The 16,338-nt window shown below is 41.7% G+C and overlaps 1 protein-coding gene across 1 annotated transcript in view; it reads right to left on the bottom strand.

Annotated features, from left to right (window-relative positions):
- Nucleotides 1–16,338, bottom strand: part of me1 (malic enzyme 1, NADP(+)-dependent, cytosolic) — an 85,837-nt gene that overhangs the window by 41,148 nt on the left and 28,351 nt on the right. The window contains exon 3 of the mRNA XM_071902407.2: nt 12,927–13,076. Within this exon, the coding sequence (XP_071758508.1) occupies nt 12,927–13,076 (150 nt within the window). The remainder of the gene's footprint in view (nt 1–12,926; nt 13,077–16,338) is intronic.

Here is a 16,338-nt window from a genome sequence, read left to right as displayed (position 1 = left end):
GTCTGGGTGGAAGAGACGCAGTCGAGTGGATGTCCAGCTTCTCTCTCGGCCAGCCTTACATAACTCAGGGGGAAGAAACAGCAGGAACAGCCCGCTTCCAGCAAAAAGGTCCTGCTAAAGGAATCAGAGCCACAGACCTGATGAACCCAGCTGGCTATTAGATGACTTTCAGCCATGTGCAACCAGGTTTTCCATTCATTTGCCGTTTCACACACACACTCCTGACATTTGGGGCATGCCAATGACGTTTTGTGTGGGTTGCAATGTCACATTCAAAAGCAATTGGATTTGCTATTTGACTCCGCCAACAATTGTGCGAGGACCAGCAGAGTGTTTATTTGCGAATGCTGTTTTGTGTTAGCAACAGTGGTCAAGATTGGATCACGCAGTGCATACACAGGAAAACTTAATATTCTCTACAATTCAAATAGGTCATCTTTTTATGGGGAACACACGTAAAGCTCTTAGACAATGGGAGACAGGTTAAAAAGAATATTATAGAATCACTGAATACTGTATGGATGACAGTGATTTATGGCCCATTGTATTTACTTTAACATTCATAGAAAAATGTGGTTTCAATTTTAGGGATGTCTGGGGTGACGGCGGGCAAGCTGCTACAGTGTCCACTATAAAACAGATGGAGAAATGCTTTAAGAGTATCCAATTCTTCAGAGCTTGAAGCTAAGGAGATAATTTATACACCGCATGACACTAAGTGACAGGCCAGCACAACCATATTTTACAACAAAGATGACCAGAGAGCTCATCTATAATTCATAAATGTGAAAACTAAAGAAGCGTAATAAGCCTGTATGTTCTCAATCGCTTTGAGATCACAAGACAATGCCTTTAAAATTACATTGATACTTTGTTATTATTTTGGAAACTCAGTAGTTCATTTTTGACTTGCTGCATGTGAATGCCATATTCTGTATACAATAACAAAGACCTTTCTTCTGATTATGAGGAACCTGAATAAGATACCTGGGATATTCTATAGCCAAAATCATCCAGGATAATGAGGCAGGCAAACACTTTATTCCTGTTTGCACTATCTGCATAAGGTCATATTGACTGATAGTATTATGTACATATACAGGGATACTGGAAATTATAATAGAAGATGAATTATCCAGACTACTTGGATGTAAACATACACAAAATCGACTTCATTTTGTTTGAATGATTAGAAACAATTATTTCTTATTTATAAAACTGAATTTTTAATAGATGCTTTTGAGCAATTCTACCATCCATCATAACAAGGAGAATGTGTGCAGCAGAGTGTGCCCTGTTAACATGTAACCTCACGTTTTGGGCCTAAAGGGGACATTTTTCAACTCCCTAACAAGGAAACTGGAGCTGCAGCTCCGCCTGATGTAATGCTGAGACCTAAATCAAAGTGAACGTTCAGAGCGCCAGGGGAGAGGTCAGGTCTCACGTAATGAAAATACATCAAAGCGGGACAAAACGGAAAGTCACCCTGGGTCAAAACGCATATCTGCGGAGGTCAGAAAGATTGCTGCTGAGCCACTCAGCATCAGCACTAACTATTACGGCAGTGACATCGTCCATAACCGGAAGGTCACAGGTTCAATCCCAACAGCTATGGGTCCTGCCGTAGTGACGCAAACCCCCTACTTGCTCACTCTGGATGAGAGCATCAGCTAAAATGTAAATGTACATCCGCTGACTGACTCTTTAGTAGTCTACATGACATAAACAACTTTATAAAGCGTATATATTTATAAAAGCGTAAAATTTGACCCCAGACAATGCCAAGCACAAGTCAAATATGATTCCAATGAAATATCTTAAGGAGTGGTGTACTCTGCCAAAATATCCACTTAGTAAATCACATTGTCATGCTTATTTACATTTAATGTTATCACAATACATTGGCTGGACTCAACCAAACATTTGTGAGGCTGCTAAGGGTTTTTGCGTTGGTCATATATGGAAGACTCTGATAGAAAAAACCAGGCGCACAAGCAATTTGCACATCTACAATATGGGAGGAATTGAGCAACAGACTTTTTTACTGGGCTGCTGTATTTAAAACCTAGGGAAAGTCTTGACTTCTGAACCCATGCCAAATTAGCCTGTTTTGGGGTGTTTTATTCTCATTGCACAGTAGAATGCCTATAGCTGAACAGAAAAGACAAAGAGACGAGGAGGAGGAGGAAGATAAAGAAGGAGTTTTCATCATTATTCACCATGATTCATTTAATCATTTTCATCACTACAGTAGACGAAGCCTAACTTTAACTTTTCTTACTTTGTTATTTTTAAGTATATGAGGAACATGTTGAAAATGAACACATTTCATCTCTGCTTATTGTTTTACCAAATGCCATTACATCTGTCATTATACAGGCTAGTCACAATTTTTCTTTAGGGAAAATGGCTTCAAATGAAACAAAATTAAACACAACTGATTAAATGATTTGATAATATGTAAAAAAAAAAAAAAAAAAAAATGCAAGAACAGGGAGACAGGGAGACAAAGAGATAGCTTTTGGTGTAATGTCCCTTTAAGCATCCTATTATTAAGCATGTCCTCTTATCTACTTATCAAGCCAATATCGCAATATGCAACATGGCTGGTAACAATGTCATGTTTTGAGTGTAATCCAGACCTCAGATAGCTCCTAAATAGACCTTATTTGCATGGCAAGTATTAATAAATGGGGTGCGGAATTAAGACAACTGCATGTATGTGTGTATTTTTTGTCCATGGTAATGGTTTGTTCCCTGCTGAGTAGATCCAGCTATAGTGTTAGTGGATCAAAGTTGTTTTGCATTTTATTTCCTGAGAAAGTATGAAAGCGTATTTGAGTGTTTGCTTATGTGGTGGTTAGGGAATTCAGCAGTTAACACGTAACAGTTAGAATAATACAGGACTGGTCCACAGTCAGAGGCACTAAATCATCTCTTTTCTTATCTCTTAATTCCGTTTTCCCACGCTTGGAAGGAGCAGGGGAAGTGAGATCAAGTTGCCTGCAGATACAGTTATTGAAATGGGCCGTTTCTGGCTGTGCTGCATTTTCCACCCCAGGAACATTTATTGCTGTGTTGATATTGAGAATATACAATACTCTCTAATAAAATCCCCAGAGGAACTAACAAGGACAGGTCATGGAGGGTGTGCTCAGATGGTGTGGATTCTGACACAGAGAAAAATATTTCCCACGGAGTAAGAAACCAAAATAACAAAGTATGGATAGACCGATGCATTTTACAGGCTTTCATCGAACTCACACTGGCATCATTAACTTACTCTAATGTCAATAAAACAGCAGTTAAATCACTATCCAAGCAGGCGGTGCCCTGATTTGTCTTTGCTGGAACTCAGGTTTGAGTCTAATACTCAAATCTATAAGATTTGGCTGAAAGTTGCTCAGAGAGGTACTGTAGGAAGGGTAGCAGGTCTTTTAGTACAGTGCCAAGGAAAGGATAAACCCAACAGAAAACCCCAGGCAAAATAATATCATATAGGAACAAAAAACTTGCTCCTATATGGGTTGAGAAAATTGCACAACCCTTGGGTTTATGAAACCCTTTCAAAACCATTGAGATAAACTCAAAAATGCATGATGGTCAACTAAAGACAAGGCTGTTTTGCTTATTTCCTGAAAAGTTAACATTTTGGATACACAAGGTTTACACCCAACAGTGACGTTATGCAACAAGCTGGAGATAGAGAAATCTTCCTGACTGTAATGTAGCATTAATCTGTGCCTCTATCTAGTGCATGTGTGTGGATGTGTGTGCGTGTGTGTTTGCGTACGTGTGATTTTACTGGTAAGTGTTTACAGTTTAGAGGCTTTTTGCTTGATTCACACAGCTGAGGGTGCGAGGGTGCAGACAGATATCTTCAAGTTCTCTGTTTCAGCCAAATGTATGACAGAACTACTAGTGTTTATAGCCAAAGCAGAGCTGTGAGCTGATGGGAGCTGTCAAAACTAAAAGGAATTAGCTTTTAGGGCCTCCTCAGCACATCGATTATCCAAGCGCAGGGAATCATGTGACTTCTGAACTGACAAATAACTTCTAAACCGCCTTATCTATGCGCAGATACGTAAGTGCTCCCCTGGGAGGGTGATTACTGTGTTATCTGTTGACTTAGCTCTTATCACCAGCGAAGAGTGTCCCACAGGGTTAATAAGTCACTTGGCTGAGCAGGACAGGAGGGCAACAGGGACAGCGATGGATGGATTTCATCGGTCTGGTAAACAGTCTGTGGGCTATCATGCTTTCAAATTAGCTTATACTGACTTAAAGGCTTTATTTCTTCTAAATCTGCCCAAAGAATTTAATCCAACGTTACTTCAAGCCATAGTTGTTTACTCACCTTTTCAGACTGGCATAAACTTTTATCATTTAAATCAACTGTATGCATCACACTAGTAGTATCAAACTGATGTTAATTATATGAAGACAGGTTTATATAGTGTAAAGAGGCATATATTCATGTTTTTCTTAAAGTAGAAGTGATGGTTGATGGTTGTTTGCTTCAAGATGCTCACCAACTGGAGGTCATAGTTTACCACTTTTAAATTTACCACTACATCAGTTGATGTAATGTGTAAAGCATCCCTAGACAGCCCCCACACTCCCATGGTAATTCTTGGTTAGACAGAAAAAAAAACAAAGTTGCATCTGGAACTGAAGCTTAAAGTGCCACACCTGGAAAAACAGGCAGTAAAGTAAATCAGATGGGCAGTTGGAGTCAGTGACCACAGACTGTCAAGGTCCATCGTCTTCACTAATGCATACAGTCCAAACAACTTCATCAGGCCTCAAACCCTCCGAGCCAATACTGAGTCTCATCAGAGTCCCAAGAAGCTGCAACAATTGAAAACGCATTCTGCCGTGGCAGCTGCCATTTCAATCTGACGGCTTTGATGTTGCATGTTGTGCAATGATATTTGCATTTTTCTGTCAAATGCATGATGTGAGTTTTACACCCACTCAAAAGGAAAAGAGAACGCCAGAGATTGTAGATGACAGTGTGCCAATACGGTTGGAAAGTGACTGGGGAAATTTTGGTTTTAGAGTTTCCATTCATTCCAGGAGGAAACAAAGCTGGATTCAACAAACTAGTGAGGCACTTTTCCATGCATGGTGGTGGTGGTATGTGTGTGTGTGTGTGTGTGTGTATATATATTTGAAAGTGTAATCATGTATGTGTATGTGTTTGTCTATGTCTATATCTATATCTATGTTTATATCTATGTCTTTTTCTATATCTTTATCTATGTCTATGTCTGTGTGAGTTCACTCCAGTCACCACCCATACATATGCATTGCATGCATGCAGCGGTGTATTAAATCACACACGCCCAGCTGGCCTTTACAAGTCACACAGGAACGAGGCCAGAGCAGGTCAGCGGCTTGAAACGACTCTACTGGGTAGCACAACACTGGCAACCCTCCTATACAAACCCCCTTTTTAAAAAATCACCTCCAACATCTGCTCTGGCACCCAAGCAACACGCACACACTTCAGCCATGACAGGTGTAATAAAGAAATGATATAGTTTTATTTCAATTTGCAGCCTCTCAGTTGATTTATTAGGCTTCTGAAGCAGTAATTGTGGAAAAAAAAATTAACATCATTAAAACATGCACATAAGAACAAAGTAGTGGAAGTAGCCAACATTTGCAAACATAGGGCAATTCCATAAGGTATCGTTAACTCACCAGCCTCTCCCACTTCCAAGTTTTACAGTTCCACCACAGTTCCTCAAGATAGGAAGAGGAAAGCCTACATCATGCCAGCTGTAATTACTAATGTAGAAGACGCTTTGGCAGCATTTGTAATGTAGCAAATGGTTGCACTTTAGGGATCGGCTGAATGTACACGGTGTTCAGCCTTGACAAAAACGTATGTTTCTCTTGTGGATCAACGTCATCGAGCTGTTTCCATAACTTGTTCCTCCTGTTCCAATGCACCTGTAAGTTCATGTTAAAGCCATTTGAAAGGATCTAACTGTGTAGCCAACTTGTGTGACACATGCTGAATGCATTTGCTGCTCTGGAGTGTTTGGACATCTTAAGAGTTTGATACAAAACTACAAAACAGACTTAGAGGGATTCACATATCAGATAAGCTTTATGGGATGATCATCAAGTCGTAGTTTCCAGTGTGGGCTGGTGAAATATTACTGGGACATACCAAAATTTGGCAAATGTAGATGGTATGGGAACAGCAGCCAAATAGAATTGCGCTCAATAGTTTTGTCTCTGGTGGTGATGTACAGTATTGCATCAATGCATCATTCAATAGCTCTAGTATTCCTCTTCGTCTTATAGTTACAAGGGGTCTCCTGGTAATCACACACCTGCCAGAGAGAGACAAGATAGAGACATCACCAGAAGATGATGTTGATTTGTTTTATGTTGTTTGCTTGAAGCTCTGCACTGAACTCTGCTCTTGTCTGTTGTTTGTTGTGTCACGCCTGCCAGTCTTATGTTTTATGCAATGTTGTTTATAATACTTTCTATGAAAACCAATTGCCCAAAGTTGAAACTTGAACTCGGACTTGTATAACAGCAGGTCAGAGGATGAAACCTGCACCTGATAACCACTGTTTGTCGACCCAGACTGGACCCAGATGGGATCTTGACCATCGGAGAGCCCTGCTGAAAACAAACATCTCTGAGGTGAAGTGAGAGAAGAGAGCAGGCGTCAGGAGTTTACACATCCAGCACATCAACCTCCTCTCAGCATCCAGTCCTCCTAGAGTCCAGTATAATTCTCAACACAGAGCTAATAACTGTATTTGACATGAAGTCTTTCACTAACTTGGGACTGGTTTTATTGATTATTTTTAGGGACTTTTTTGAGGGAGTACTCTGATTAAGGTTTTAGGCTGACAGATGTTTTAGGCTGACAGATGATCAAAACCTAAATAAATAGGATTGCAATGATTTCATGGTTGTTTTTCAGAGACACAATGGAACAAACTGGATTTTCTCCCAAAGTGCCAAACCCAACCACCTTGCTCTCCAGGCAGGCTAAAGCAAACACTTAAAGTCATGGAAAGACATGGAAAATTGAATTAGTATTTGTCCCCGGTACTGTAGTTCACACACAATTCAGCCAGGTAATCAATGTGTAGTCTTAAACCGACTAGACAGCTATTCAATACGGATATTTAGTTTGATTACTTTCCATGCTTCCAGAATAAACCATGACACTGCTGCGGTTTAATGTCCGGTATTACCTGATACATGTTTATTTATTATGCTAAGGGATACTGCAGGAAAAAATGGAGTTCAAATCTACTCTGCCCTAAAGTTTCTTTGCTTTCACTGGCTCTAAAACGTAGACCTCGGACATGAGCTCTAGATTGTTTTACAAGGTCCTCGAAGTCCGGGACGGAATTAATCCCAAATGTTGTGCCACGTTCCTCATGAGGTCAGTGTAATTCCAAACCATTTCTCTCCTTCCCGCTCCTCCGTCCCTGTCCACATCCCTTCTCCCTTTCAACAAATGCATTCTCTATGAACCCCGCACATGGTCTACCAAAGGGTAAGAATGCAGTAAACAAATACACCAGCTAAAGTCATGCAATCAAGTCATAATCAGACAACAAATTCTCCCTGGACTCAAGTGGTCTGGGATAAGTGGCTCTTTCTGATCCCTGGTTGTAATCGGGTTGTCACAGTTCACTGATCTCGTGAGTTGTGGATTAATGATCCAGAAGGCGAGGGATTTTTCTACATGCCCTGGTTGCTCATCGATCCAGATGAAACTTTCTCTCACACACTTATAACACTGTGTGTGGGCCTGAATGGTGAGAGATCCCAATTCGAAAGCCTCTTATTCGTGAGGCCGGAACACTTCATCATCATACGCATGTGCCACTTCAGAGGTGGCCAAGGCAGCTTCAACTGATGCCTTTCATTAGGCCTTTTCTAACCTCCTGCATCTCTCACACTGGTTTATTTAAAGACCAGCCTCTCTAGACAGTTAACCGTGGCTCTATTCAGGCTGTGTTACAGTACATCCATTATTGAGATGATAATGAGGTGACTAGCACTTTGCTCAAAAAGCTCAAACACTACTAAGGAGACAAGTAGACTTAAATGCTTGCAAAGATTTGAGTGGCCATTCAATATCAAGCAATCAAAAGGCCCTTTCAACCCTCTGCTAGGATTTTTGCTAGCCCATTTTGCGCTATGGGCTAGCAAAAATCCTACTTGCCCCTTTAAAACACAGAATTAGTTTCATCAAAGTGAAGGATAAACTTGATCTTGAGTCATATAGGTAGTAAGACCCATGGCTTACATGGCAGTGGCAGAAAAAAAAAACCATCCAGTCTTTACCCTAAGGCATCTCTTGGGATTTTAAGTCGGTTATGTCGGTGTCTTATTTTCCAGCTCCTGACTGCTGCAGTAGCACAGAGCTGCTGACCCTTGACCTCTAACCAGGGATCCACTAATGGGCTAGCAATGATCATCTGTCTCCATCAGCTAGATGGATTGGTTCCTGTCACTAGCCTTGAGAGCCCCTCCACAGCCGTACTCTTACTTTCAAGGGCCTGTTAGACGTTTCTCTGAGACGCTCTATAGCGTTGCACCACAGCGGGCAGACTGACACTCCAGGTGATTGAAGCGTCAGTAAGCGCAATTTTATGCAGTAATAGTAGGGATCGTTTTACTGCTACAAAACATTATCATTTATCACAAATGAGCACTTTCAGATATCAAACAAGGTACAGAACCCACATTTATGGCGAGAACAGGCAGAAACTTTGTACGACGAAGACAGACTGACTTTCTCTGTCAAACACTTAAGATTCACTGTGTCCGCTCATGAGCTTACAAACCAATAAAAAGCTACCGCATGTCCACTAATCTCCTAATGATATGAATGTGTTCCTTTCTCCCGCTCTACTTCCTGCCTCTGCTCCATCTAGAGATCAGTGAATCAGCCGTGTTTTGACACTTAATGGCGCTTGACCTTTAGCCCCTGGTGCGGAGCCCGGTGTTGGAGTGTTTAGTCTGTATGAGGCAGATTAGAGCTGGTAAAGTCAGGCAAGACAGGGAGAGGCTGCCCCTTCCACACAGCAGTCTTTATACCTGAGAGTTAGTGATTAGAGACCTAATCTCTGTCTGTTCAGCTGTTATGGTGGTCTGGCTGGAAGACACACACACACACACACACACACACACAGGCATCAGGAATCCATTACCAGCCTTTCTAGAAGCTGCTGGTGTGTAAAAAGGCCTGAGACTGTGCAGAAGACATAGATAGAAACAAGATTTAACATTACAGACACATCCAGCAGAGATACAGATAGATGAGTCGAACCTTCAAGATTGGTCAATTATACAAAAGCATTAAGAGATCATATAAGTATGATGTATACACAGACAACACAGGCTGAAGTGTATCATGGTCTTTTCTCTCTCGCCTCCTTGCCTTTTCCCAGGCTTGGTTAGCAGAGAGAAACAGCCTGGCTGGGAACTGAAATCTGTCAGAGACGGTCGGCCTTCTCTCCGGTGTATTCTGCTAACTGACCCCCTGATGCACATTTCCAACAGCCCTGTCTCCCAACCCGGCGGCTCTGGCAGCGGGTCCTGGCCCACTGCGCTCTGAGACTGAGGGAGTGTATAAAATGACTCCTCCAGCCAGCTCAGTGTCAGAGGAAGGGAGCATGCTATGAATATTTTCCACATAGTTCTGCAGGGATGAGGAAATGGGGAGTTGTTGGGTAACACAAAGTTATTTGCTTGGGACAACTATGGTTTCCTAGTATTTTAAATGCACCCATGGTAAGCATTTATAATAAAACTGCTTGGATATAATTAGGGGAACTGGGGATTCAAAACTAATCAAAAGCATGCATGGTGGTAAGAAAATGGATGACTAGAGTTGATGTAAATCCTTGACGGAAGATTAACTAAAAGAATGAAATTTTATGTTGTGAGTGAACAACTTCATCATCCTATAATCAGTGGATTTATGTGTTGGTGCTCTTTCATGGTCTGTATAGCTTACTCTCTTTCTTCTTTTGGATGAATTGCAGTAATTGTGTGTATGAGATATTGTGTGTAAATATGCTGACTGATAATGACAACCTGTTGGTGATTACTCTAATCACCCTGGATTACTTTATATATCACATCATATGTGTCTCCAGATTTGGTTTTGAGGATGGCAGAAGCTGAAACATGTCCACTAATAAAGTCGTTATGAAAGAATGGTTTGATCTCCTGTCTTGAGAGAGAGTGGGTCTCACTACATGGCCAAAAGTATGTGGACACCTGCTCAACGAACATCTCATTCCAAAATCATGGACGTTAATACGGAGCTGTGCAGGCCAGTCAAGCTCTTCCACACCAATCTCGACAAACCATTTCTGTATGGGGGCATTGTCATGCAGAAACAGGAAAGGGCCTTCCCCAAACTGTTGCCACAAAGTTGGAAGCACACAATCGCCTAGAATGTCATTCTATGCTGTAGCGTTAAGATTTCCCTTCACTGGAACTAAGGAGCCGAGTCCGAACCATGAAAAACAGCCCCAGAACATTATTCCTCCTCTACCAAACTTCACAGTTGACACTATGCATTCGGGCAAGTAGTGTTCTCCTGGCATCCGCCAAACCCAGATTTTTCTGTCGGACTGCCAGATGGTGAAGCGTGATTCATCACACCAGAGAACGCGTTTCCATTGCTCCAGAGTCCAATGGCGGCGAGCTTTACACCACTCCAGCCAACGCCTGGCATTGCGCATGGTGATCTTAGGCTTGTTTGCGGCTGCTCGGCCATGGAAACCCATTTCATGAAGCTGAATCCTATGACAGTGCCACGTTGAAAGTCACTGAGTTCTTCAGTACGGCCAATTCTACAGCAATTGCTGTCTATGGAGATTGCATGGCTGTGTGCTTGATTTTATACACCTGTCAGCAATGGGTGTGGCTGGAATAGCCGAATCCACTAATTAGAATAGGTGTCTGCATACTTTTGGCCATGTAGTGTAGAGATGTAGCCATTTTAGAAGTCCCTCTTTTTGCTTCTTGCACTGCTGCTGCATTGATGCTCCACCCAACCTCTACCAGGGTCTCTAACGCAACAAAAAAAAGGTTGACAAATCAAAATCGAGCATGAGGCAGACTGTGACTAGTCTCACAAGTCCAGACTCCAAATGAGATTGAGGCTACATTAGCAAGCTATCTATTGCAAGGAACATCAGTCAGTAATGTACCTCACCCACAGTCTAAAACTGAAAATCCCATCTTCTATTTGAGTTGAAATGTGCTGTGGAAAACAAAATCTGGCACATGTGATGACGTAAAGTGCCAGTGATTGACAGTCAAATCCAGCCACTCAAAATGTTGCAGCTGGAATCCAGTGGAGCAGAAACGGCAAAAGTCAGAGGTGAAAATTCCCCAGACCTCAACCTATCTTGAGTTCTGGCCTTGCAAGAATACGCTCCACCCATATAAGAAAGTGTTTGGATTTTATGTACCCTTTAAGATCCTGCAAGGATTTGAGTGAGTCAGTGAATCACTAGCTAAATACAGTAAGTGAGCTAAAGAGTGGTGAGCCTGTGAAAGACAGTTGACTATGGTGGTCTTTCTCCTATCGGTTTTATTAAACAAAAAACAAACCCAACACTTGTTCCCACCTGAATAAGGTCAAAAGTAAGGAGGCAGGGCCAAGAAAAATAGAACATGGCCCTGAATGCGGCAGTGAGAATGAGTGCTAAATCAACTCAATATCTATTAGTAACTGCTTAGGGAGTGCTGCTCTCAGATAGTGAGAGACTTGGACCTAATGAATCTATTTGAGGGAAAACAGATACCACCAGAGGGGTGTGTGTCTCTGTGTGTGTGTGTGTGTGTGTGTGTGTGTGTGTGTGTGGGTGTGTGCGAGTGTATGTGTGTGTGTGAGAGAGAGTGAGAGAAAGTGTGTTTACAGTAGAGGAGGAGAGGAAACCACTAAACCTCTGTCTGCCAGGAGCAGTGCCAGATCCACTCAAGGTGAACTGTGCACCGATTTCAACAGCTTACAGTGACTTGCCTTGAGCTGAGCCAACGTCTAACCAAACTCCAGCTGAAAGAGCTACCACACCCTCCGAGTTCAGGTTTTTTTTCCAACATAGCATACAGATGCCTGTTGAGTCCTTGGGCTTTACGTTTCATTGCAATGCATCCAAATCATTTCACAATTTAGTTGTGTGTGTGTTTGTTTGGGAGGATGCAGGTTGCAGGGTCAGAAATGAACAAGGGTTGGGAAAAAATGTCCTTGAAAGTTCATAAAATGCCAGTGAAATAAAACATAAAGAGACAAAAAATACCCCTGATAATTTGGAGTATGCTTTTTTGCATTTCAACGTGTTCACATTTCATTCATTGAGTTGTCAAATAGTCTCACACGTGAATGTGACTACTGTCCCCCGTGGGCTACCATAGGTGATTCGTGGGAGCCTATGACCAGAGAATTCTTTCTCTGGGTGTGAAAAATTGAGCATTTTTTGATCAGAAAACAACCGAGTACACAGCTTTAAACAGTAAAAAATCTTGGCACCACGCACCAGCAGTAGAAGCAAATGCCGACACCACACAAACCACTGCCTCAACAAGAAATAAAACAACCAATATGGTAAAAAACTCAACAATGGAGGGGTGTAAGATGGACTGAAAGGAGAAAAAGGCACCATCGTCTTCTGGAAGGCCTGTCGCCAGTTTCCAGTAGTAAGGAAGAAGTTAAAACAAATCTTAGTGGTACAAATTGAGTATTTATATGCAATGCAGATGTATTATTATATATAGTTCAATAAAAAATGCACCTGAAAAGTACCAAAATTCCCCTAAAAATCAGATCAAGGGAGGGAAAAAAGCGAATTTCGCAGCCTGGCAAGTGGTGGGAGGTGTGTGTGTGTGTGTGTGTGTGTGTGTCTCACCTTGGTCTCCTAAACGCCAGGCCATATTGCTGGCAGGCCAGGCCCACAATGGGGGTGTAAATGATGGGCATAAACCTCTCGATGTCTGACGTTAGCACCCTGTAGAACAGCTTCTCGTTGCGGTCCTGCAGCCCCATCAAAAACACATATCTGGGAAAGACCGGGAGGAGGGAGGGAGGAGGAAAACACCACGTGTTAATCTTTAACATCTTGAAGACCCATACCTGGTGAACTAGGGAGGAATTTATGTAACTCAGATGTCAAATGGTGTGTGTGTGTGTGTGAGTGAGATGCCCCAGACAGATTGGAGGGGCGGCGAAGGAACGCTTTGAGGGAAAGTATGTCAGAAAAGAGAGAGAGAAGGAATGTGTGACAAAGGCAGACAGGAGTCCACACCCATCAGAGTTAATTTAACGCTTTAGATAGTTTTGAACAACTCATATCAGCTGTATGAGTGGACAAACAACTCTCCAATCAACACCTGTCAACTCCAAATATTTGAAAAATCATTGAAAAATCAACACTTATTAAAACTGGTAAATTTGCTGTATGATGTTAGTCACCCAACATATTCATAGTCATGGTAGGGGCCGATTTTTACTATATATCTGGATATTCGGGCAACACAGTCATTGAAGGTGACCAACGTTACAGTACTGACCCTGGAACCAGTTAGAGAGAGAGATGAGGGTATAAAAGAGTAAGATGTAGACAGCAAGAGAGAAGGAAAGAGAAGAAAAGAGCACGCTACCCTGTCTCATTTCATTTCAGCTTTGTGTTGTACAATAATTACTTGTACAGATACTTTTGTTTATATTCCAGATGCTTAGAAAAATACACAGAATACAAATCTGCCCCTCAGATAGCCTACACAAGCTCTTTGTTCTGATCGTACACTGACCGGGAACTGAAGGTTTGCATATGACCCAAATTAAGCGAAGCACGCCAGAAAGGGCTCTACTCCTAATCAGAGAACTTTCCATAAAGCCAAGAGCACAAGGTGCCTCTTGTTGAGGGGATGAAAAGCATGCACGCCCTTTCTCCTATAGGTTAGGCCACAGCAGCTGCACAATACGGGGTGGTGACAGTCGCTCTTGAAAATAACTATTTTCATATTGGAGAACCAAATCAGTTTCTGCCACATGCAATATGTGTCATCAGGGGTCTCTGTGTGCCTCATGGTGTAGAGCTGAAATGTCAGGTTCTGGAAATAAATTTGCCATTCATTTCTCCCATAGGGAATTTGATTATTAGCCATAACACTTAAACAGTGTAAGGTAGACCTACCATGAGCTATCAGATTGCGAAATGATTACATCTGCTCCTGCAGAAGCCATCAGACAAGTAGTAGTAGTCAAGTAGTTCATTTCCCTCAGAATTTCCTTCAAAATAAACATTTATATATATTTTTATATCTTGTATGCTTCTTTTGGTTTTTCATATATATACAGTATATGTGTGTTTTCTGAATCTATTGTTATAAGCTTGTGATTCATTTGTTACCTGGTTGGTTCGGTTCAAAGCTTAAAAAACGAACATGAATTTTACTTCAGGAAAAAGGGAGCGGCCACATCACAGCTCTATTCCAATAACAGGACATGGTACTTATTATGTTTGTGCTGCTCTGATCAAACTAATAAATCAGATGTTTGTCTCTCTCAGAAATCTTTATGATCTAGTCACATTTTTATATACTGCAGCTCCAGGTAATCTTCACTATGCAAGCCCTCTATGGTACAGTGCAGTTCCTCAAACAATAGGGAAAAAAGAGGCAAGGAGCATATCATACAATCTTTCATTTACCCTTCAGCGGAGGGGAATGGAAAGAAAGACATTTCAGAGACAGAAGTTGGGACTGTGTTAACAACTGGGATAGATAGAGTATTTATTCACTCTACTCCACTCTCTCACCATCCAAATCAGTTTGTTGCAACATTTTGCTGACTTCACTCGTCAATGTCAAGTAATTGCTCTGACTCATCCACCATAGCTATAATTAAATCCCCACATCAAATCATAACATATTCTGGCACTACTGCATTTATGTTTTTTTGGGTTTTTTTTTTTGAAAGTCAACCCTTTTAGTTGCCTTATTTTATGCTGCCAACAGTTAAGACGACTTCCTTTGGCTTCATATGTTGACAACCTTAGAAGGTATGTGCGCTCGCCACACCCAGGAGAATGTGAACATTTACAGTACAGACAGGTTTATGAAGCAGGATCCATGTTGACTTACTGAGTCCAGTATTTCCTTTATAGGCAACCAACCGAGGCAGCCAGCACATAATCTATCTCTATCTTAATCTATTAGCCTGAGTGATCAAGCTGCTCTGCTCTTTCCGACTCATTCAGCACCAGCATTACTGTTCTCTAACAACCTCGTTGGATATGAGGTTTCCCTTTAGTTGTAGCGCATTATATACTGTAATATTTTAGTTGGCAGAATTTTTGAACATCCATTTCCTCTGTTGACAACGTAGTCACTGTAGGTACTTCATTCACTCCATCATTTCAGATCATAAGCATATGACTTGGATGCAGTGCTGCTCCGTTTGCCATAAGATCCCAAAATCATTCAAAAGAATGATGAATGCTTGTGAAAGAGCACAGTGAGAGCCTAGATAGCTGCTGACTGGATCTGAATGGAATGGCATGTAGTGAGAGTTTTGAGTTATGGTCATTAAAAATAAGTGACAGCGTCTAGCAGTAAATACCAAAGAAGGATTCAGAGGACTTGGGGAACAGACTGTATGTAAACATAGCAAGCTTGAGCAATGGCAGGCAAATAGCAGTCCTTAATCCACTGGACCAAAGCCCGTAGCTCGAAGGCACTCAAGACCTGGAGACAGATTGTCAGTGACATTGATAGGGCATGGGAATGGCAATGACAAGCTTATAATGACTGTTTTTAGATGTTGATGCTGTGATGTTGCTATGCTTCACTCCGATGGAAAATTAGGTGGCTATTAAGCAGCTATATAGGGCCTGTTGTGCTCAAATCCGGTTTCACCAGCAAAATCAACTCGACTCACTCATCCTCGACATTACGAGTGACAGCTGATGGGACGGTTGACTGAGGGATTGCAGTTGGGATGAGAGGAAATTTCACAGATGAATAATATGTAGCACTCAACCTATAATTCAAAACAGTAAACCGGACTATGACTTCAGTTCGAGCTGATACAGGCATGTGGTATCGATGAAGGAGTTGTTGATCAAAGAGCCCAGACTAAAATGATAGCATGTGCCACAGTTATTACATAATGCTAACAACTACAACTCCTATGCGTCTAATGAGGCGTGCAAAATGAAGTTGAAGCTTTCATTTGGTCCCTGCGGAGGTTATAAAAACCCTCCACGAGGCAGATGAAGGAGAACAGGGAGGAGACGGAGAAACGGGAGGGAAAAAAAG

Source organism: Centroberyx gerrardi, chromosome 12 (assembly GCF_048128805.1).
Source record: "Centroberyx gerrardi isolate f3 chromosome 12, fCenGer3.hap1.cur.20231027, whole genome shotgun sequence".
In the NCBI taxonomy this organism is placed as follows: domain Eukaryota; kingdom Metazoa; phylum Chordata; class Actinopteri; order Beryciformes; family Berycidae; genus Centroberyx; species Centroberyx gerrardi.
Note: the sequence above shows the minus strand (reverse complement) of the source record. Positions and strands in the feature narration are given on the sequence as shown.